The sequence below is a fragment of the Aspergillus oryzae genome, chromosome 3 (assembly GCF_000184455.2).
Source record: "Aspergillus oryzae RIB40 DNA, chromosome 3".
NCBI classification, from domain to species: domain Eukaryota; kingdom Fungi; phylum Ascomycota; class Eurotiomycetes; order Eurotiales; family Aspergillaceae; genus Aspergillus; species Aspergillus oryzae.
Genome location: NC_036437.1, coordinates 4,083,968 through 4,107,653, shown reverse-complemented (window position 1 = coordinate 4,107,653; position 23,686 = coordinate 4,083,968). Strand labels below are relative to the sequence as shown.

At 47.7% G+C, this 23,686-nt stretch overlaps 6 protein-coding genes across 6 annotated transcripts; 2 read left to right on the top strand and 4 right to left on the bottom strand.

Moving 5' to 3' along the window:
• Nucleotides 1–224: 224 nt before the first annotated feature.
• On the bottom strand, nucleotides 225–2,456 carry AO090026000355 (uncharacterized protein; the record flags this gene model as incomplete). The annotated part of the gene is made up of 3 exons (XM_001821771.3): nucleotides 225–1,982; nucleotides 2,036–2,227; nucleotides 2,286–2,456. The coding sequence occupies 3 exons, from the start codon at nucleotides 2,454–2,456 to the stop codon at nucleotides 225–227; spliced, it is 2,121 nt and encodes a 706-aa protein (XP_001821823.1).
• A 378-nt stretch (nucleotides 2,457–2,834) lies between these two features.
• AO090026000356 (NADPH-adrenodoxin reductase) lies at nucleotides 2,835–4,588 on the top strand (the record flags this gene model as incomplete). Its single annotated transcript, XM_001821772.1, has 3 exons — nucleotides 2,835–3,140; nucleotides 3,221–3,655; nucleotides 3,716–4,588. 3 exons carry the CDS (start codon nucleotides 2,835–2,837, stop codon nucleotides 4,586–4,588), a joined length of 1,614 nt encoding a protein of 537 aa, XP_001821824.1.
• A 237-nt stretch (nucleotides 4,589–4,825) lies between these two features.
• On the bottom strand, nucleotides 4,826–5,296 carry aspf13 (allergenic cerato-platanin Asp F13; the record flags this gene model as incomplete). The annotated part of the gene is made up of 1 exon (XM_001821773.3): nucleotides 4,826–5,296. The coding sequence occupies one exon, from the start codon at nucleotides 5,294–5,296 to the stop codon at nucleotides 4,826–4,828; it is 471 nt and encodes a 156-aa protein (XP_001821825.3).
• A 3,126-nt stretch (nucleotides 5,297–8,422) lies between these two features.
• Nucleotides 8,423–9,718, top strand: gprD (the record flags this gene model as incomplete). The annotated part of the gene is made up of 1 exon (XM_023236098.1): nucleotides 8,423–9,718. The coding sequence occupies one exon, from the start codon at nucleotides 8,423–8,425 to the stop codon at nucleotides 9,716–9,718; it is 1,296 nt and encodes a 431-aa protein (XP_023091006.1).
• A 3,991-nt stretch (nucleotides 9,719–13,709) lies between these two features.
• On the bottom strand, nucleotides 13,710–16,610 carry AO090026000361 (Sec62 family protein translocation protein; the record flags this gene model as incomplete). Its single annotated transcript, XM_023236097.1, has 3 exons — nucleotides 13,710–13,892; nucleotides 13,947–14,503; nucleotides 16,466–16,610. The coding sequence occupies 3 exons, from the start codon at nucleotides 16,608–16,610 to the stop codon at nucleotides 13,710–13,712; spliced, it is 885 nt and encodes a 294-aa protein (XP_023091007.1).
• Nucleotides 16,611–18,179: 1,569 nt separating this feature from the next.
• Nucleotides 18,180–20,573, bottom strand: AO090026000362 (peptidase family M20/M25/M40 protein; the record flags this gene model as incomplete). Its single annotated transcript, XM_023236096.1, has 1 exon — nucleotides 18,180–20,573. The coding sequence occupies one exon, from the start codon at nucleotides 20,571–20,573 to the stop codon at nucleotides 18,180–18,182; it is 2,394 nt and encodes a 797-aa protein (XP_023091008.1).
• Nucleotides 20,574–23,686: the final 3,113 nt, after the last annotated feature.

The window sequence follows — 23,686 nt, the reverse complement described above, 5'->3', positions numbered from 1 at the left end:
TCGAATTGATGTCCTGTTTACCTGATCAGGTAGACGAGTGCATATTTATTCTTATGAATTCATGCAATATTTACGTTACTACATATATGTATCAAGGGAGTATCATAGCATAAACATCCATCAAGCATCGTAAAGAAATTCCATCATACCAAACGCATTCCCAAATCGCATTAGTCCCATGACCGAAAAACATCTGTTTTGCGCCTCATCGTTAAACCAAAGCACTACAGCCCAGCAAAACGTGCCCATCCAGCAGCTCGTATGGTTTGCTTCTCGTCTGTGGCCTTGTTCATGCCACCTCGACCTTCCTCCGCAACCTTTCCACTGACATCACGTCTTCTTCCAACTCCAAGCCCCGCAATGTAGTTACCATATGATAGAGCTGATCCACCACTTACATTAGGACCGATATCAGCTCCAGAGTTACTGACAACACGGCCCTTGCGATCGCTCTCGACTGTCATAGGGCTCTGAGGCGGAACTACAAGCCCGTTTTCATTGACATTGATCGCGTCGTCATGCTGCTTGAGAGCGCCGTAAGTGTTCATCTTCTGACTTCTGCGCTTCATAAGCTTGCTCTTCTTTCGCCCTAAGCCGCGTGTGTCCTCATCGTGGTTACTGACATTCCGGGGAATACTGAGTCCAGTCTTGCTTTCAAGTTCACCGTAAAACCGACCGCTCTTCTCCGGGCTGTCAACAGGAGGTGGCGAAGCTGTTGGGTTAGGGGAGAGATTAGGGATATCCACAAGCACCATACGGCCATTTTGCGTTGCATCATCAGGCGTTTCAACAAAGGCAGGCTGCGGGGTAGGTGGGTTCAGCGCTAAAGGATTGACGCGTAACGACTCAGAAGATTCCCTAACCTCGCTATGGTCCTCGAAGATATGGATGGGATGGTCGCTGATATCCTCTTCGGCATTATCGTAGAATCTGTCCCGTTGTGGAAGATAATGATTCTCATCATCATTTCCATAGTATTCCCGTATAGGGACAGATTCATATTCGCCCCGTACGTCTTCTCGGATTGTATCTTCAAGTTCCCATCCAATACGCTGATTGTTGAACCAATCCAAGGGTCCACTATTTCCAGAGGCTGGCGTGTTGGTAGTTCTACTGTACACAGAGGAGGGGTCGCGATGGAGGAGATTTTCCTTCTGGCCTTCTTCCACCGGTGAAGCGGATCGAGATGGAAAAGCAATCCAATTTTCCGAAGCTGGACTCGCACACTGAGATCGGCTAGGAACATCTGGAGATCGCTCTCGTACAGGTGAAGCGTAGGAAATTCTGGTTGTAGGCCTCGTGAGAATGTCTTCGTCCTGGTCCGGAAGCTGGTACATCATGTGCTCCGCAGTGTCTGCTTGTCGGCCAAATGGCATCAGCGGCACAGGAAGTTCATCGTGGTCATAAGCCATGGTCATCTGGGATAATCTATTTTCCCTCGCGTCTAACGGTGAGGTACTAGAACCGCCCTCGGATGATTTGGCCCGCGTGTGCATGAACGACATAGTGCGGGGTGCGCCGATCAGCGTCTCGCCCGACATGGTGGAATCTAAAGTAGAGCTGCTAGTATGCTTCTTGGTAATCTCGGACTTGTTTCGTTTGTGAGGACGGGCTGTCAAGTTATCTTCCAATGGGTTCAGATCTGGGGGAAGACGGGTAATTTTGCGGAAAATGAGACCCAAGAAGATCGAAATGCCCAAAGAAATTGCATGCAATCCGCCATTTATGACACTCAGCAGGAATGTGGCCTGGGCAATCTTGGTTGAGACCTCAAAGTCGGGACTGAGCAAAGTACTCCAATGGTATGCATTGTCAGTGTATTGGTTGAAGCCTAAATATGCCGCAAACACGTAAAAAGGGACCAAGCCGAGGTCGAAGGTCCCGCAAAATAACATGTAGCTGGCTTGAGTTCCAGCAGGTCGTGTAATTGAGCGACAGAGGTGATAGATACCATAAAGAGTGTGTAAAATTGCCACAGCCGGCTAATAAAATGTTAGGGCAACATTTAACCAGATCAAACTCGGTCTGTACTTACTCCGACACGGACAATCCATATAAGGGCCGCAGCAGCATTCTTGATAACAATGGCACAAAAAAGAGACCCAAGAGCTCCAATCAGCTGGAGAATGCGCAGCCCAAGCTGTACCTTTCGCCCGTAGATCACCCTATTCTTAGTGTTTGGGTGCATTGGGGTCCATTTGGACTTGCCACTGGGGATATTACAATACTTCAGCGTACCATATCGTCAGTATGTATGTCTTACACAAGATATCGTAGACACTTACAGAGTCCGGATGCCGATTGAAATTCACCAGTGGCCCTTTTGGTTTGGGCTTGGACGGTGGACGAGTCCAGCTCGCCTGTGTCACAGCCTTTGGGTTGAAAGGGCGATCCGTCGGTCCATCAAATCTGTACGCTGAAGGGGTGCCATAAAGGAATGGAGGCGACTCTCCCATTGTCGCGATGGAAGAATCTCTTAATTTGTCTATATCAATACATCCACCCACGCGAGAGAGCGGGGAGATGAGTGGCGGTAGACGCAATAACCTTAACAAAAAGAATGCTGGGGGAGATGAAGTATGTAGGAACAATGGACGGAACCATGGAACGATGGAATGTCAGAGGAGGAAAGTGTCCGAGAAGCTCCTGCGAGCTGACCCGTGCAAAAGCCCTTCTCTATCTACTCCGGATCGTCAACATCACGATAGTCGGCGCGGCAACCGTCCCGATAAGGATCACGTGCACTGCCGTCATGGCCATTTATCGATCTCGGGGAAAGTCAATCAGATCAATCAATTAATTGCGAACTCCACCACGTATCCGTCTCAGGCACAATGAACCTCCAGCGTGTGCCTTACATCTGTTCGCAATGCACGGTGCAGATCAGCCGCTCTCCACTCCGCCGCTCGCCGCATCGTCTTCTACCGCAACCAGTATGGCAACGACGTCATAACAGTCAGTCCGTTCAGACTAATCAACCTTTTCGCGTCGCTGTTGTGGGGTCGGGTCCGGCCGGTTTCTATGCAGCCTATAGACTGTTGGCAAAAGTGGACGATGCTGTGGTAGATATGTACGAAAAATTACCCGTGCCCTTCGGGCTGGTGCGCTATGGGGTAGCGCCAGACCATCCGGAAGTCAAGGTACGTCGTGGCTAATTGTTCACAAATATTGTGCCCCACCGATCTTGCTATATAGATGGATTAATCTGACCGGCCCATAGAATTGTGAGGAGAAATTTACCGAAGTTGCCGCATCTCCCCGTTTCAATTTCATCGGCAATATTGAACTGGGCGAGGATCTCCCTCTACAAGCGCTTAAGCCGCATTATGATGCTATCTTATTCTCATACGGAGCTCCGAAGGATAAAGAGTTGGGTATTCCCGGAGAGAAAGCCTGTCGGAATGTATACTCAGCTCGCGAATTTGTCGGGTGGTACAATGGTCTTCCCGAGCACCGCGACCTAGCACCAGACCTGACATCCGGTGAAAACGCTGTGATTATCGGCCAGGGCAACGTTGCGCTAGATGTAGCAAGAATCTTACTATCAGATGTGGATACTCTGCGCAAGACTGACATAACAGATTATGCTGTGGAGGCATTGGCCAAGAGCAAGATCAAACGAGTTCACGTAGTTGGCCGTCGAGGGCCGATGCAGGTATGTTGATGAGCTCAGATACATCATTTAGCGCAGCATATTTTTACTGACATTGTGTAGGCTGCATTCACAATCAAGGAGCTTCGTGAGTTGCTCCAGTTACCGGGTGTGTCGTTCGATCCAGTTCGTAAGGAACTATTCCCACCAGACGATGTCATGAATGCCCTCCCTAGAGCCCAGAAACGGCTCATCCAGCTCCTCGCAAAGGGATCCAGTAACGATCCAGCAACATCCGCCAAGTCCTGGTCATTAGATTTCCTTCTCTCGCCAGAGTGCCTCAACTGGTCCCCAATTCATCCATACCGCCTGTCACACGTCAAATTCTCCCGCAATGAATTAGACCCGGCGGATCCATATATTACTAGTGCTAAAGTGTCGCCCAAGTATCTTTCCAACGGCCAGCGAGCGCAGGTCAACATTCCCGCTAATACATTCTTCCGAAGTGTTGGATACAAATCACTCCCTTTGCCTGGACTAGAAGACCTTGGGATTCAATTTGACACGAAACGCGGTGTCATCCCCAACGACGGATTCGGTAGAGTCACAAGCCCCACGAATACGGGGGATAACGAACAACTCCCTGATGGGTCAGTTATCTCACACCTACCGGGTCTATACTGTGCTGGCTGGGTCAAGCGTGGACCCACCGGCGTTATCGCGACGACCATGACAGACGCATTTACGACGGCAGATGTGGTGGCTGCTGATTTGAGCAGCCACCGAGGTAAGGGCTCTCTTTTGAATGGTCCCGGGCACAGCACCGGCCTTGGCTGGGAGGGAGTACGCCCCGAGGCCGAGAAGCGTGGTTTGCGGGCAACAACATGGGAGGACTGGCAGCGTATTGATGCTGCCGAACGTGAGCGGGGCCAGCAGATCGGTAAAATCCGTTCTAAATTCGGCAGAGTGGAGGAGATGCTTGAAGTTGTGCAATAAGGACGCATGTACACTACGATAGACCCCTTACACTATTTATATAGAACTACCACAATAGATCACGAAGATACCATCTCCACTTTCAGAATCAAATGCAACGTTCTTTGATTATATTATCCCGCGTAACGCATTAATGCTATATCACATGCTGAAGTAGAGACATCAGAAGATAAAATTAGATACTGGGATCATGTAACTCATGATTCATCGTGACCATCCATCAGATAACCTCATCCATTAAGGGAAGCCGCAGTTCGAGCGGGGAACTTCAGTGTAGTCCACATTGACTCTGCCCAACTGCTCGGCCAATCCATTCGTCAGGGTGTTCATGGCCTGCAGGCCGATGTTGAAGCCACCGGGTGCCGCATCAATGGCAGTCACGTAAATGGACTTGTCAACGTTGCCGGCCGCATAGTGGAGCTGGTAGCACTTTCCGCAATTGGGGCTGTTCCAGCCGGCGACGGTAGGAGCACCTCCGATATTAGGGAAGCCCGGGAGGGATCCGAAGGTGCTGTAGCCCTGGGAAATGAGGCCGTAGACACCGTCCGAGCAGGAAACAGTAGTCAGAGAGCTGCCGCTGACATCGTACTTTTGGTCGTAGGACACGGAAATAGTAGCGGCGGTGGAAGCGTCGGTTGACTGCTCAACAGGTGCGGCCAAAGCCGAGGAGAAGAGGGCGAGGAGAGAGATGGCAGTGAAGGACTTCATTGTTATGATGGATGTTCTGAAAGATGGTCGTTTGAAGACGGCTTGAGAGGAAGGTGGTAGGAAGGTTTCTGGCTTCAGTGTCTTGGAGAGTGTTCTCGAGTTGCTTGTGATTGTAAATCCTCTTCGAGGGACTCCGAGGGGGTTTATATACCCATTTTCAAGGACATATCGAAGCATTCACAGGCGGTTGCCTCGCCACCGTCTCCGAGATACTACATCGGTATCGTGTATAGTTCGGTTACCATGAATGGAGACATCCTGATAGAACCTTCCTGGACATATTTTTGAAACCGGAGCAATCGCAGACAAGAAGCGGCGGGGAAATACCCACGGTAAAGTGAGACAGTCTCCTCATCTGCTGATGGATTGATGGGATTTGATTCATGCGGTGGGCGGAGATCGATGCGGGGGCGCAGTCACTGGGGGATTTTCCGTTTTCCGGGCCAGTCAGATGATGCTGTTTTGGACCCTAATTGAGACATACAGATACTAGGCCATAGCTTTAGGCGTCCGTTTTAGCTCTGCTTGTCCTAATGCGGGATGACACCGACGATCACTCCGTTGGCCACTTCTATTCATAGGTTCCATCGACGGCGTGATACGATCGAGTCATGCAACGCAACAAGCCAAGGAATTGGACATTCCTATCCCGCATCCTCGGATCCATGGGCACGAAGTATACCCGACAACTCCGAGGGTTGCACATGGTGAGATACCAGCCTCCTCCCCTGCCGCCAGTGATGTCATGTCGGACCATGTTAAGTGTGGATTATTGATTAATATCTCTAATCCAGAGAAGAACTTACTACTAGTAGTAAATGAGCTCAAGAAGCTTCGAGCGGTGAGATCTGATTCACGGTTCACCTGAAAGGCAGTTAGTATCTTTGTGCCAAGAAAGCTGCCACCAAACTCATGAAAATGCGTGGCACTTCAATATATTGGGTATGGTATCTCTCCATAACTAATTATACCTTTGTTGCCTTAATCGTATCTGTATGTCTCAAATATGCAGGCTTGGGACGCCTGAAGTCTGCAAAGACAAATCAATCATACCGTTCAATATTCACTGAGGGCCTTGCATGAATTACTCGGAAGTAAGAATAAATCCGGCAATTCATATATGCTGTCATTATCGACGATGTGGTACCACGTCATATTTGGTGGAAAAGGATCTCAGCGTGACCTACCATAAGCATCCTTTCACGGATTTATTGAGCATAGTTGCATCAGACATGTTCGTCGAGGGGAGTGCCGAACTGCCGGATTCGGCAATTCTGATCACCGATGGATGGTCGGGAGAGGCCGACAGACCCAATGATCGAGAAGTGTACCTATATAATCCCCCTAAGCCTGAGATTGATCATTGCTATCCTGTCGGAGGAAGCATCCTCGTTTTCCGACTCCTGCCATAATGGAAACCCATGGTTCGTTTTCAAGAACCCGATTGGTACTTTCCATAGGTATTAAAGTTTCGTCAATAATATAACGAACCATGGTCTGAACAATCGATAGAATAAGACAGCATTGAATGTATGGTTGGAAAGAATCTTGTCGTGCGAATATCTCCTGGCTTTGGGGACTAGAAGTTTATAAATGGTCGATCCCGTGAAAATCTTTCAGCAACGAGAGCAACTCACAGCAAACGACAATAAGGTGCCTCTTTTTTAAGTTCAGAAGGGAAAAGAAAAAGAAAAGAAGAGAAGAAAGGAGAAAAACGATTCCCTTATTCTATTCTGCGCCTGGGGTGATACTATACTCTAGATAGTTATAGTAAAAGCGTGATTCTTGCAGCGGCAAGGAAAGACCGAAACCTGCAGGGGAGCTTGTTTACCCCATAGAAAGTAAACCTTAGCATGTACTCCGTGTCGGGTAAAAAAGCGACACACCGTGACACATTGAACCTTGAACCTGTTGGAACTTGGCGACAATAAATGGCCTCAGGCTCCCAGGTTGCGCATTTATCACATCATTTGGCACGATGAAGCTTTTTAGCACCGTCGTTTCTTTCCTATTGTGTAAGCTTCTACTTGAACGATACAATGGATGTCATTTTCTATTATCGTGTACGTTTCCTTTTTTTTTTTTTTTTGACTATTTTACCGCTTACGGATCATATATCCAGTCCCAGTCTTTCGGTAGACGTGCTCAGCTAATTCGTGCGATCGTTACAAAGTACCGATAGGTACACCGAGGCTTTCCAGGTCTACTAGTAAGGCACTCGGCTCCGCTGACTGTCGATCCCTACTCTCTCATCGGAGGATATATTGATCTACTGGGCCTAATTAGCTTGCATCTAAAACTTCAAAGGTAGTAATGATCGCACTCCGTTAAACCGGCCATGAGGGGCAGATGCTCTGTCATTATGACTGCACTTTCGAAAGTCCTCGAGCTATTCCAAATATCAATTGCTGAAACTTTCTGGGGTAAGGCTGGTCTCCTGACAACCTACTTTTGACAAGACATAGCTCTGCATAGGGGCGTCGCCATTGACAACAGACCTTGCGATGTGTACCCACAGGGGTTAACGCATGCTCACGAGGGCGCCGTTTTTCGTGCAGGATCTGCCATATGGCCACCAATTCGTGCTCTAACGCAGGTGGTTCTGTGCGATAGTTGTCCCTTAGAGGCTTTACACTATACCGGGATCTTCCTGATCCAAGCCATTGGGAATGCCGATCATGTACGAAAACTTTTGCTTACTTTCAAGTTTCTGGGCACCATAGTTGACTAGGGGAAGGGCCCACTGACCCCAACTGTGGATCAGCATATTGCAGGCTGTGTACTCCGAGTAAAACTATACCCGACTAATACCCACACTATGCTTTTATGGGTTGTTCATCGGTACTCCAAAGTACGTACCAAAAGATGTTTAACCTTGGAACCATGAGGTGCCCCATATATCTAGCGAGTTGAAGCCCTCTCTGGCCAAAGCTTGGGATCAAAAAGCTTTTGATGAGGAGCTTAGCCGGGACAACAAAATGTTCTAAATTCTGGGTCAGGAACCGTCCCCAAACCTCAATGATAAGCGGTTATATACCCTCATTCTTTCCCAGGGACTTCTAGGCGCGGATACTTCTTGCCCAACCATTCCACCTCAAGAGATGAACAATGATCGCCCTCATTCGCATGTTGCACTTGCTTAATGGTGAGGATGCTCAGACGCACCTTACGAAACGGCAAAATGCAACACAGCAGCCTCTCACGGGCGGGGATAGAGCGGGGTTTATTGCTATGGGGGTGGTCGCCCTCTGTTCTTTTATTGCATCGTTCTGTTTGTTAAGTTTCCTTACCTACCGTTTCATCTTTTGGAAACGTTACTATAAACGTCCCCTCGCCGCCAACCAATACGTCGTGTTGATTTACAATCTTCTTCTGATTGATATCCAACAAGCAACTGCCTTCGTGCTATGCCTCTACTGGGTTTCGCGTGGTCATGTCGACTATCCAAGTGCGGCCTGCGTCCTGCAAGGTTGGTGGATTCAGATTGGTGATCCTGGAAGTGGGTTGTTTATCATGGCAATTGCGATGCACACCGGTGCCGTCGTACTCAGAGGACGGCAACTTCCACACCGGACCTTTGTGTGTTGTGTTATAGGACTATGGGCCTTCATTATCGTGCTAGGATTAATCCCTGTGGGGTTATTTGGTTCCAAGACTTTCGTAATCTCCGAGGCCGGTTGGGTAAGTTGTAATTCCCAACAAAAGCAGGGACAGAGGGAATACGTACTTACATTCTTAATTTTCCAGTGCTGGCTTGGCCCCGAACACGAGACGGAACGTCTCTGGGTTCATTATCTATGGATCTTTCTTGCCGAATTTGGAACAGTCGTCTTCTACGGCATGCTATTCTTCCACCTACGACGTCGTATGAAGCAGGCAGCAATGCTCCGTCAAGGACACCAAGAAAGTCTGAAACGACTAAACCGTGTCGTCATCTACATGGTTATTTACCCGATTGTATACCTGGTCTTATCCCTTCCACTGGCAGCAGGCCGTATGTCAACAGCCAGACACATCGTTCAGAGCAGAGGGTACTTCGCCGTGGCTGGGTCCCTAATGGCGTTGTCAGGCCTGGTAGACGTTGTAGTGTACACGTTGACCCGGCGGCACTTGCTGCTTGATACGGAGATCAGCACATCGGATAAGATGTACGCTTACTCCAACTCGAACGCATACCAGACACACATCACAACTACCACAAGAGAGAACAAGAAGCCGCGTATGGGGTCTCGGCTACGCCGTGGTCTACAGACAATAAACGACACGATAAATGATGGGGACTCCACTGAAGACCTGCGCAAGGATGGCGACATGGAAATGGCCGATCTGGGCCACGGAGTGTACCAGGAGACTACGATCGAGATCTCGCACGAGCCAGCGGACCCGGACGAATTTCACGGAAATAAACGGAATAGTGGATGATGTGGGCGCTGGGCGAGACTCACATCTCCACTAACAGACTTTTCAACATATGTACTATCATTTCTTTCCTTTCCTTTTTGTCTCATTTATTTTTCAATCCCTCCCTCCCCTCCCTTGTGCCCTACATTAAGCACCTTTCTCCCCTGTACATTCATTTCGACTATCATTTCATAATTGATTATAATGGTACTATTAATGATACCCCAGCATGTTCCTTTGGCTATTTTTTCTTCCCTAATGATCTTCTCAACCGGAATGTACGTAATGATTTGTATAAATCTGTCATACAATGTCTAGTACCGGGCCGAATCTTCGGCAAACGTTTCCATCGCACATCCGGCATGGTGATCTGCGCAACCACTCTCCACTTTGGGAAAAGCTTGTCCATTGAATTTATTCGTGTTCTGGGCCCACATTGTCGGATCGCACCCGACACACGACGGCCTACACGCAAAAGGGGTCCTTTGAACTCTGGTAGCGCCCACTGCCGACGACCAATGAACGATCCCTTCAAGCCCCCCTCCTATACGGAATATGTTGCGTACGAATGACAATCCATATGGATGGTATACATAATCATCCAAGGCGCAACACGGGATGCGCACTGGTCCCAGTTCCCCACAGAGGGCCTACCGCTGCACAAGTTCGCATCTGGCCAGGCTGATCAACATGGATGCGCGACCCATCTACCTCGTACTGACCTTCCCAATGGGGCTATTTCTTCTCCTGGAAAGAACCCGGCAGTTCTTCCCGGCTCCATAACGATCTCGGTGACTCGGAGTATCCGTCCATTGTACCCCGGTTATGGACGTGCACGGGGTATACCATAGTAGCCGTTCCTCATTCAACTTAAGAAGTCAATAGTGTGAGTAAAATGTAAACAAAGCTACTTAGACTAATGCAAGCCATACATCCGTCTCAAAATAGTGCTCAGTCAATAAACGCCTCTTGACGTTCCATTCATCCGAGTCGATCATAAGCCGAGGAGATGATAACATGGAAACCTAAAGGAAAAGCCCCAAGTGCCTGAGGATGTCGATCGAATTAGTACAAAGCAGGGACTTGCCTAGGTACCTAGGTCATTGCTCGACACATTTCTCCTTCTCCAAGCCCACGCAGCTCTTCTACATGAACTCACAAGCACAATCTCAATTACTTGGTGATTCACATGGACTCATATCCTTCTGGACTCAATTAAACCCCTTTTGGAACTTATACGAGATTTTACGTGCGATCCTCTCCCCTTTAAGCCATCTCCAATTTATGGAGCCCGTGGCTCTAGTCTAAGTTTTAAGGCCCTAGTCGGACTAACCCCTGGACTTCTAGAACACCTACACCCTTTCCCGGGCTAGTATACTAATTAGTATCTCCCCCTAGGTAAAGTTAGACTAACGCAATTCAACGCGAACGAGGGAAACAAGAATTTCGACCATCGACCCACCCAAGTATTGGTAATAAGTAAACTACTCTCCGTAAGGACGCATGAAACAGGGAAGTGCCCTAAGCATAAATTAAAGCGGCTGATCCCATCTAATTTTATGATGTGCTGCTTATAGTTGCGAAGCCATCGCTCGTATTTGATGGGGCTTGGCTGAACGTGATGGGGCTATACGGGAAAGACCAGCTTTCGAACAGGTATTATTCGAAATTAATGTCATAAGTGTTTTATTGGTGGGTTGGACTTTCCTTTGACTAATGGTGATACTGGTCTATTTGATTAAATGTTGGTGAGATGTCAACTGAATAGAATTATGCACGCAGTTTTCTTTTCCCCGAGCTCGCGGAATATGCCCATCTGCGACTTGATCGACCATAGTTATCTTGTCAAGGACGAGCAGATGATGCATCAACGGTGTGAGTATAATCTATGACGAGTCTGACTACTAGTCTTGGTGACATAAGTACGGATTGGACCTCGCATATTCGCATGTGGAAGCAAAAGTGAGCTTCACAGAAAGAAATGTTGAGTATTTTGAGACCCGAATTGTTCATAGTTCTATGTAGAGTTTGACCAGTCTGAGTTTTGCCCTTTCATTAACCAATTTCATCTAATTTTTGGGTCGGACAACTCCACTTCTGACTATTAAGTACGTACTACAAAAGTCCTCCCCATAAATTTCCTATCGGCCGACTGATATTTCTCCGCGGGAATACTCATACACCACATTGTTACTATATCACCATCCTTAGCAAACCACTTGTATCGCTATTGATCGTGCAGAGTGCTGCTGGTCGCTTGCGTGGGCAGCTTTACGATCGCTGTGATGCCAGCTCGGGTGAGGAACAGAATCTCCCAAAAGATTTTATTGAACCAGATCACCATATCAATACCCTTCAAACATGACACACAATAACTATTACCATGCCTCCTTTGGCTCAAGTATATGATCCACCACTTGTCCTACTGCATTGAGAAAATCCAACTTTGCGGGGATGATATCTCGAACATACGACTTCCTCATCAATAAAAGTCCTAGGGTTTGTTTCCACTACGAATAGATTCCTGTCTGGCTCAAATACTGCTCGAAAGAATGCAATTCACACTCAGCTAAAGGCCAGTGCAACAAATCAAATACAATCTCTCCCAGGATCGTCCCCGAAGTACATACTTCTCAAGCAACTTCAGACTATGTTTTCCAAAGTCCTTCATATCCCGGTTTCTCATCAGGCGCGAGGCAGTGGAGTATTATGTTGTATCATGTGCCGCCATATTCAGTCGATGATTTACGTTTGATATCATACATTGTAGGTATTTCAGCTCGGTTGATTCGGGGATTGAAGCTTTCACAATCAAGGGCTTGATCAAATAGACATATGTCATTTCTCAAGGGTGGCGCCAATATCGGCCTTTGCAATCAAGATCATGAGTTTTATTAGGGAATAAAAGACATGCCAGATATCTTGGTTCATGACTAGCTCACTGCTAAGAACAGGTGAGGCGCCGCCGTATCTTCCAGGGTGAATTGCCAGCTAGTAAAGAATATAAGAACGTGCTTGGGTGTCGAACTAACTAGCGGAAAGATTCATTTGTGATTAGGATAAGGAGTTGGGCCTATTCTCACTAATTTTAGAAAAAAAATATAAAAACCGAACGATATGAAGGATTATGTTAGTGAATATGTAAACACGGTAGCTAGGTGATACTACTACACCGTGATAGATGCCCACTTCACAAAACTAATGTATCTGTACTCGTAGTAATCTACCAGTAGCTCACTGGTTGCCATCTGATACAAATCGGGAATAGTTGAAGGGTGATTGAGATTGAAGCACAAAGCTGACAGACATCTAAACGACATTTTTTCTGCGGCTACTCTAGTTTATACATATTCACATACTAAGGCCGTTTAAGTTTCGATATTAGTGTGTAATGGAGCAATCTTGTGGTGTTATGGCGCAGTAACAACTTGATATCCAGATACTTAGCTAGGTGAGCGCTTCGACAGTTGATTGAGAGCGTTAGCACTTATTATCAATGTTTGTTTGCATTGAGAACCGATCAGCCTCCAAAGGATATACATGTAAGACCGTGGTCAATATGATATGCATCTTTTAAGTACCTAACTTGGAAATTTGCCGGCTGGCTATTGGAAGGTTAAGGTATTATAGACCAAAGAGTGCGGTCGAAGGAAACCACTTGCAAAACTTGGTTTACTGGTAATGTCAAACTAAATTACAATTTTGTTGCACTTAGGGAACTGTCACCCTCACCAAAATTGTATGAATAGTCGAAGCTATTTATGTAAAAGCAGAACTTCATTTTTTGTATGTTGAAACCTTCATACGGAATTGAAATCATTTCGCCCATAACCCGAACCAACATAAATAAACCCTTCAAACAGGTGATAAGGAATACCTGACGAACAAAGATAGCAATAAATACTAGGTAGCATACAGATGCAGAATGTTAAATTTATCCCTAGCAGCAATGATCCAGTGCAATACGATGCAAAAAGAACCTACAAAGCCCAAAGTGGCCAGATCTATACCATTACTCGTCTGTCACCTCCTCAACTCGAGGGGCCAGATCGCGCTTCACGGCACTTGAAGTATCTGGGGCCGCGGTTGCCGTTGTGGTCGCTGAAGGGGCAGAGTCGGCTGGTTGAGAGACGGGAGACTTGGCGGACTTGGATGCGTCGCCGGAAGACTTCTTAGACTTCTTCTTTTTCTTACTCTGTCGTACGGATATTAGAGAAAGTCATAAGCACAAAGTCGAGAAAATACATACCTCTTGCCAACCCCACAAGGGCTTGAAGCTGTCAATGAAGCCAACATCCTCGAACAAGTTCGGGAACAACCAGAGACCAGGAGGGACAGCAAAGACCGTGACGCAAAACAGAATAAGACGGAAGATCGACATGGCAAAGAATAACCCCAGTAGACCCATCATACCAACACTCAGGTACCAAACACCCTGTCTCATCACCATGGGCCACAATGGGAAGAGAACAACGGCGAAAATACCAGCCACCACTGCGGCGGCCATAGCCTTCTGTTTCCATTGCGGACCCTCATATAGCCATACGTAGTGCATCATAGGGTCTGTTTCCTGGTGTTGCTCAATCTTGACGGTCCACAGCCCCTTGACTCGGTTCTTGGGCTTCGCGTGGTTGTGACCCGCATGGGGATCGACTTTCGACACGCGCAAGGCAAGAAGCGATAGGGGGAGGAGCTTGAAAACATTCTCTGCTGATGCACGGTCCGTTACGGGAGGGAGTAAAGAGTTCTTCTTTGCGGCTGCTTTAGCGTACGCGGGCGACTCCAGAGCGCGAATGGCACGTTTCACTGCATGGACAATCAGCCGTGTTGCGGACAACCGGATCTAGATTTGATGGGATAAGCACCTTTGAACATGTCCTTCCTCTGTCCATCCATGATACACGTTCTCGGCTTCAGGTTCTGAGATCGCAAGAACTGCGCAACCGCGATGGCTTTAGGGTCTGGGGGATTCGATGGGTTCACAGGGACTTGATGCGTAGTCTGTTGTGGTTGAGGCTGTTGTGGTGTCTGCTGGCCTTGCTCGTCTTGCTGGCCTTGCTGGCCTGGTTGTCCTGGCTGTCCTGGCTGTGGCGATCCTTGGCCCTGTCGTTGGGCCTCGACCTGCTTCTGGTGAGCAGCGAGAGCTCGCATTCTCAGTTGTTGGACGTATTGCTCCGTGGACATGCCATGCTTCGCAGCTTCAGCATTCAGCTGTTCGCGCTGTTGTTTAGCGAATTCCTCCGGAGTCATACCACGCCTTGCGGCCTCAGCAGCGAACTGTTGCTGCATGGCGGCAATCTGCTGGGGAGACGGCTGGCCGGGCGCCGCCATGTTGTAGTAATGTGAAAGACGGAGATGAAGTGGGAATCAATTAATGATAGTGCGGGCGGAAACCTCGAGGATTTCCTCGAACTCGATGGGAGAAAATATGTCCAGCGACTGAGAGAACGAAGTAATATGGTCGTAGTTGGAACTCGAGGATCGACGGGAACTTTAGAAGTGGCCAGATAATAAATGTTCCTTCTCAAAAGGGTAAAGTCATAAGCCACGCCGCACCGCCTTCTCTGCGGCGGAGGAATCTCCGTCATCGCTCGTGTTATCAGTTCGTTTACTTCATTTCCTTTACCCCCTTCTCTTCTCTTCTCCCTCTTGTCTTTAATGGCTGCCCCTGCGCGACCCTTTTTAGCATTGCTCATCTGCCATGCGCATAAGATCTCAGCAGCTCCATGTCATTAAATTACAACCCTGACCAGTCATCCCTCATCAATACGAAATGGGAAACGGTCTTTCTGGTAAGTTACCTAGCCCACTTCGGGGAAGTATACAGCGAAAGAAGAAAAAGAAAAAGTTAGCTAAACACCATAATAGAGCGAGAGAGATGTTTCCGGTCAGATTCCGATCAACTATATCACAAGCTCTGGTGTATCCGTGACAGCGGCATGCTTTGGCAACAATGTATTCGAGACGCAGTCCGCTGAAAAATGTATATCCAATCTGTTATCGGTTGGATACCGACGCTTTCTCATCGATCTGTACTGGTCGGTGGACTCGCGGGCTTGGACGTTTTGTCCAGTAGCTATCCCAAAGAATATTCCCGTTGTCACTGTTTCTACGACACCGACCATGACTCCAACTGCAACTGCCAGTGCTTCTCAAAGCACTGCTACCGTCGTTTCCAGTTCGCCAGGATGGCCGGTCTATGAGATAGGCCCCTATCTGTGCTCAGAGAATCTCGATCTATCCGGTCTCATCGATGTCTTCCAGGATTACTTCAAAGACACAACGTCTCAGTTGAATGTGTACATCAGATACCTAACGTTCAACCTGCATGTTGCTGCTAGCGCTGCCGCCCCGGAACAGCCTGCATCAAGAGTATCGGGTGACGGGCTGCCGTCTTTCTCTGAACGACTTGATGTTTTGATGGATAACCGTCTTTTTCACTATATCTACACACCATCACAGCTGGCCAACGAACGCAGTAACTTGAACGAGTCTTGGTATGAAGTCGATGATGGGTACAAGCCTATTACCGAATATTTCACGACTTACGAACTCTCGGATGGTACACAAAGTACCCCGGATGGTTGGCCGGGCTCAAAATATGTGCAACTTGCAAAAGAGCGCCGTCTCTTTCTTGAATATGGTTCTGTGGACCCACAACTCGAGGACTATAACTTGACCGCGGGTAAAAGTGAGGTCATTTTTCCTCCAAAATATCTAGCATCCTTAGTACCCGCGCCTCCGACCGATGAAGGAGGCTTGGATTACCGTTGCATCTATGACACAGATGCTTCCCAGGTATCTCAGGCGAACTCCTCTTGGGCGCTTTCGAGTAGCCTATCTCAGCCTCAAGGCTTGAATGAGACCTATGCCTTGCGTGAATTGTCAGACAGGGTTGCGAATCTAACCGCATGTGGGTTGACACCAATCCTCAATAACACCCTATTCAACATGACCGCCGACAAGGCAGTCGCACCGTATAAGAATATCTCTCTATCTTCTACATGGGCATGGGCTGAGGGGGAACCCCAGGGCGCAGATGTGGCCGACAATATCGATTCGCCCCAACATAACCGATGTGCGATTATGGACGTGTCACTAAGCGGTCACTGGCGTGTTGCGAACTGTACGGATGTGCGGCGTGTAGTCTGCCGAGTTGCGAACTTACCGTATAACTGGACGATATCTAGTGCTGCACATAGCTACAGCACAGCCTACTCGGAGGCCTGCCCAGACAACACGACTATGGGAGTTCCTCGCACAAGCTTAGAAAATACCTATCTTTACCGATACCTCCTGACTCAACCGAGCAGCATCATCGATCCCGCCTCTCCAGATCCCGCTAAACGTGAGGTCTGGCTAGACTTCAACTCTCGGGATATTACGTCATGTTGGGTGACTGGTGGGCCTGGTGCTAAATGTCCATATGCGTCGGATCCTAAGCAGCTGGAGAAAAAAACAGTTTTGGTGTCTGCTATCGCAGCCATCGTTATTTGCATCATCACCGCCCTGACACTATTCGTCAAGTGTAACACCAACAGGCGCAACTCAAGACGAGGCAAGAGAATCATCCATGGGTGGGAATATGAAGGTGTCCCTTCTTAAAGCATGAGTATCTGATGCCAGATCTGATACCAATGTTCTACCCACATAATCTGACGTTTGAAAGCCGTTCTGTGACACGAAGCTATATTTATTTGATACCCAATGTACGCTTATATTGAGCAATGTATATCAGTGGATTTATTTTATAGGATTGTATATATTTTCACCGATGAGTGTATATATTGACTATATTCAGATGAAAGTTCTTCGGTATTACGTGTCACAAATTCACTTCATAGCTTCTTGTAACTCACGAAATCCACAGGATCTTATCAATTATACTCGACAAAAAGAAACTTCACTTCCAGAGGATTTGATTGAAAATAGTAGCATCGACAGCGACCTTCGTCGCGACTGAAAACCTGGTATATAGCGATATATACAGGAACATGGCATACATAGTATAGCATGGCACGGTTAACACAAAAAGAAGATCAGTCATATATAACCAGTAAGCAATTGACAGCGTGGGATATCCTGATTCGTTCATCGCTGTGAGGAATAAAAGAGAAAAACGTTTCGCGAATAACGGAATTATTATGGAGATAAAGGTAATGGTTCGAGAGCAAGAAAAAGAGGGAGAAGGAGAGGGCGGTTTGCAAATAAAGGAGAGGAGAAAAGAAAAGAAAAGAGGCCATGATGCTATATGAAGTTCGAAACTGTAAAGCGCTGATGCAGTATGGTATGGTATAAAGCTTTTTGGTTAGACACTGCTGGCTATCAAAGCCGGCAAAGAAGAAAATGATTCTGGCGTAGTGATGAATGACGAGAAAGGAGAATAATGGTATATGGTTAAGAAGAGAGGTCGCTCTCTATATGCATATGCGGTGATCAAGGATTGGGATATCGCTGAGTAAAAACAGCAGAGGTCAATGGCTTATATGCCATTGACGGTTCGTGGATGACGAGAACCAAGACTCTGGGTTGCCGGTGGAAGAGGCATGTGAGCAGGACGAGGTGCGGCACTGGCCAGGCTTTTCCGACGCAGTCGGCTGCCTTTGGATGGTGGCGGTGATATGCACACACGCGGGTCCGGAAATTGCTCGGCTATTTCAGGAAGCGATGGCTCGATTGGAGAAGGAATTTTTGGTAAAGGGCAGTCAGGAGGAGGTAATGCTGGCGGTCCAACTGAAAGTCCAGGCATACTCTTGCGACGCAGCATGGGTCCAGTCGAAGGACGATTTGGTGTGACTGTGGGGAAAACAGAAACTCTGTGGCGTTGCTGTTCCCGACGAGATGCTTGATAACCAGCCTCCGGGGGTGATTGTGGGATTTGTGAACGGGCAGGCTCATGCTCGATAATGCTAGGTGGTCGCGAGGATTGCGAAGCAGTTGATGTTGCGCCGGTGATCTTCGAAATGCGCGAAGCATGCTGCAGTTTTGGGTCCAAATTTCTAGAATCTCCGAGCGAATCTTCAGAATTGGATATGCGTAAAGACCTCCTCTGCGGGGAATCACGGAAAGGTACAACTTGTTCATGCGATTCGCTCATTGCGACGCTGCTGATGCTCTTGATCGGAGACTGCGGTGGAGACGGGAATGCAGAGATAGGATTGGCCTCATCTGGGTCTGTTTCGTCTCTGCGAGTGGAGGGAAACCGAGGAACCTGCTGTATCTGACCTTGCCCCATTCTCGCCGTAAATCTCTTGCTGAAAGAGGGAACACTGAAGTTCGGAGCTGGGGGGGAAGCGCTCCGCAAGATGGGATCAGGCACTGTTTGCTGGGGCTCAGAAAGGTCCGAGGTTTCTGCTATTGTTGGCGCATTCGAAGGGTACACAGACTCTCGCTTCGTAGAGTTCGAGAACGTTGGGCTTCTGGGCGGGCCATCTAGCGGAGATAGAACCGTCGAGATAGCGCTGCCATTCGGAGGTGAGCTAGCCCCATTTGCTTCAGGCTTCATTCCCATAGAGTAGAAACGTGTCTGGCCACTGACTGGCGAAGTTACCTCCGTTTGGGTCGTGGACATTGATTCGGAGCGCGACTCGGGAGTAGCCTGAGTAACTATTGACCGTCGATTGTATGAGATATATGAGCTTCGGCGAGATTGATCACTGAACTCTTTATCATCAACACCAATCACTGGTTGAGGATGTAGATACGCTTGCGAGAAACGGTTCGGGTCTTTCTTTACCAACTGTCGGGTGCTGGGTTTAGACTCCAGTTGATGCTCCGTGTCGTCGTCAACCGCTCTCTCTGAGACATACTTCTTCCCTCCACGCGCTTCGATTTGAGCTCTGACAGCTAGAAGCCACGAACTCATTTCTTCCGGGGTGTTAAAAACCAGAAGAAGACTCCGTGTTAAACGCCTAGCATGGGAACGGTGGAAACCAAAGCGGGAGAATAGATGGCGGTGCGTGTCGGTTGAGGTAGCGTTATTTTCATCGTTTATTTGAGAAATTTGCAAAACCCAATGCTTCCCCGGGATCGCATCGCTCGCAAATGCTACAGATTTGGGACCTAGCTGCAACATCTTCTCCGGGAGCCGATCATACTTTCCGCTACCAGCGTACTGCAAGATATAGCCGGTTGTTACCAACACATAGATCTTCGGCGACCAGTCACTCTTGCCGATAGTCTCAGACAAGGAGCGCATGTGCTTTTTCTTCTCTTTGGCCTCCTTCTTCCGGGCCGCTGGATTCTCTGCCTGAGGTGATTCGTTCTGAGTGCTGCTTTGTTTCGCAGAAGTTGTGGCCTGGATGCGCAAAATGGATTCCGCAGATAGAGAAGGGGTCGGGAGATTATCATGTTTAATTGCCTGTGGGTAGGCCTGGAAAAGCGGTGGAGGTTTCCAGCCTATCTCACCCGCCGCTGGCTTGTCCTCGCTAGTTTTCTGGCGAGACTTTGAGGCCTTGGACCGATGAGGGTCCACTATCGGCGAAGTCATAACTGTCGGAGTAGAAAACGCTGTTTTAGGTGTAGCTAGCGTTGGTGAAATAGGCACAGCGAGATCTGGGGCAGCCTGTGCCGCAGGATCCTGCCTTTCCTCGATTTCAGAGAGCTTGGAGTCGGTGCTCTCTTTGTGGGGTAGTTTCTCACGGCTGAAGATGCTACGCAGGCCGGATTTAGAGGACTGTCGCTTTACCGGGGTCTGCAATGGAACACGCTCGCCTGCCTCGCCATCATTCTGGTACTCCGGTCGTGGCCGATTAGGACGAGTTGCGACCACAGTCGGCCGGGCGCTGGGGCGGCTGAAGTTGGTTTGTAACGGGGCTAGGGTTTGACCTCTGCGCTCGCTGACCGATGATTTAGGAGGCTCGGTGTTCACTGTCATTCTGCTGCCTTCGATTGACAGCTATCTTTTTCGTGGGCCCTAAAACTGGTTGGGTCTCGTGCGAATCGAGATGGGCGATAGTCCTCTTGTCATGCGCTCCAATGTAGCCGAATCACTATTGAGACGAGGGGAGGCGATTAGTAGGGAGTGTACAATTGGCGCAAACAGTGCGTGGTTGAACGAATGACGAAATGAGCACAAAGTGCGGTTCGAAGTAGGTCTTCTTTCTCCACAAAAGACGGTGGGATAATGGGCATTGCAGTATCGGATGGACCCACGGTGTCTACTAGATAGTGCATTGATCACCAACTGGGGAGAATCAAAGAGATGTGGTATCAAATGGGATTTGAAAGATCAATTCAAGCGCAATAATGATCGTCTGACGGCCCGAAATCGTGTCGTAATAGATAAATGAAGGAAATTGAGTTGAGGGGTCGCTACAATGAATTAGTGGGCAATTTGACTACTCTATCGACTGGCCCGAAGCCATGGTCCTCCAAAGCGCTCTAATTCTGGTAAGTGAGTGTCGAAAAAGCAAGAGGGGAGGGTAGAGTGTGGGAGGAGAGAAGAGGAGGAAGAGATCTTGTCGAAAAGACCAGGTCTGGATAGGCGATGAGATTCCAGCCGCAACGGAGTCATGACCAGAAATTTTTTTTTTTTTTTTTTTTTTTTTTTTTTTTTTTTTTTTTTTTTTTTTATTATTATTTTTTCCTTTGTGTTAAAATTAAACCGGACGTACCAATGCACACTAGTCTGTGGCTAAGGAAGCTGCTGCCTTAGTCGGGGCCGTGATGTGTAGGCGATGAGCAGACCTGAAACGGATGAGACTCACAAGCGAAACCAGGAGTGGAGAGAGGATGCGTTCTGAGACAAGAGGATTCAAAATGAAGCACAGATTTCATTGCGATCTGAATTTCTAATCGGGCGCGTAGTTCAGCATTGAGTCCATGCCAAATTGTCTTCGACCAGAATGATGAAAACCCCGGTCCTCCGTACGGAGTAAATATTCTCCCAAGTCCCAACACACTGAAAGATGAGAATACCCCTGAAATTCAGCCCCTCGAAGGTCTCCACCTTGGGTAACGGTTTTCCGCTGATTGGGCCGACGTTAGTGGAAATGGGAATGGAATCATCGCTAGCTAATTAGTTAGACGATAGTGAGCCTGGACATACAGTTTTCACGGTCGATCGCTGTCAGAAAAGGGTCCCGTGTGGCGTACCTGTAGATCTCGACCACGATGTCTCACTCTCACAATTGGTAGGAGTTTCAACTCGTATTGCCTCGAAGGAGGAATCGAGATTTTTCCTTTTTTTTTGTTGATAAGCTTGGCTTTTTCTTTTTTTTGGTTTCCAACCTTATTTGTCACGCGGGCACGAGACCCGCGTTTATGCATGTCAAAAAAGGTTTGTGCGGCTGACTAATTATTTCCCCCTTAATTAAATGAACCCTTACCGTTTTTGGTGTCACTTGGAGTCGGCCCGTAAACCCCAATCTGACCTAGTCGTATATTTAGAGGTCGTTAAGACTTAAATTGGTCTAAGATGAACATCTTATAGTCTCCCGGTCCGCGTTTTTAACTCGGCTCCTCGGTTCCGCTCTGTGGGGGAGTTGGAGAAAGAAAGATACACAAGTGGGTGTTATATCCGCAACATCTATTACTATCAATCACTGATGCTTCATGAATCGTGTATTCCCAGCATAAATCAGAAAGGAAAAAGAAAACATCATTTGTAGTACTACCGCGGTAATTAATCCGAACTTGATTCCTCACATACTTACACCGCACATATCCTCTTTAGTGACTTCGTATGTGTCATATATATATCACCAGATTAGTAGTAGATTGCCGGTAGAAACGCCTACCCATAGCTGTCCTATATCATTGCCCTCTTTAAGAAGTCACTCTAGAAGTTAAATTCTATAAGAACGCCTTGTCTTAGATATGATAGGCCGCAGATTTCCCTCTTTCATTCTGTGGATGCTCGGGTTGACCTTTGTTGATCTAGGATCTTTGTCACCAGTGTACTAACAATAGTATTGAGCCCCCTGAGCGGCTACTCCAACAGTGCCATCAGACATATCAACTCGGATGCTATTCATGAAAGTTGTGTTTCATACAAACTCAAAAGTCTATCAGAATCAAAGAAATACAACACCGTGTTGTCATGTGGCAGTAAATAACCCTCTGTTTAAAACAATGTATTCTTATGTACAATTTGCTCATGAGAGCACTAGACACTGGGTAGCCTGAAGCATTAAGATGTGCTTTTGTACTGTATATACAATTCGGCTTGTGACCATGTACGGCTTTAGTAAGTCCTACACTAACAACACTCGAAACATCCAAGCTCAAGGGAGTGACATTCACATACCCCTGGCCATAAAGCTCTTGTTGTCGTGAGATAATGGTGCTCTGTCCATTTTTACCTTCCATTTTGCACATCAAGATTCGTATGATCGCGCTAGAAACACCCATACTGCAGAGTCTTCATTCCGACTGCGGGCTCTTCCTTGACAGTAACCTACGAGGCCATTACATGGGGCTATTTTCAAACCACTTGCTTACTTATACTTCTTCTTCTGCCTATCAATTCCATTTCCTTTCTCTTCTTGATGTTTTTGTCGGTTAAATACCTCTTTTCGACCCTTGAAATCTGTAAAATTTTCGAATGGGAATGTACTGAATTCACTAGCTATGCCCTTCACTTTGACGGCATGTTCCATTCACGCCAGAGCGAAAGCAAACCCGTACCGCTAAGGCTCTGAGTTATGGCCAGGATTTCTTCAATTATATTCTTCTCGTCATTGTTCAACCTTGTTCTTCTTCATGTTGAACAATAATGCAGGATCTTTGTGATGGTTTAGCTCTCGATGTATTCTTGGGTTCTTGAGCCAGGTGCGATCAAATCGCAAGAGTTGTCATACATACTAAGCTGGGATAGAACAGTTATTTATTGCATCTGAGAAGCTAACAGAGCAAAGGCTTAGAATGAATGCCCCCCTTGGCCTTGACACCCGGTCAAAAGGTACATGTACATCCCCTGATATGCCTAAGTCTAGGGTGTGAGGTGGCCTACTGTGTCCATAGTCCGGATGCCATAAGGACTCTCGA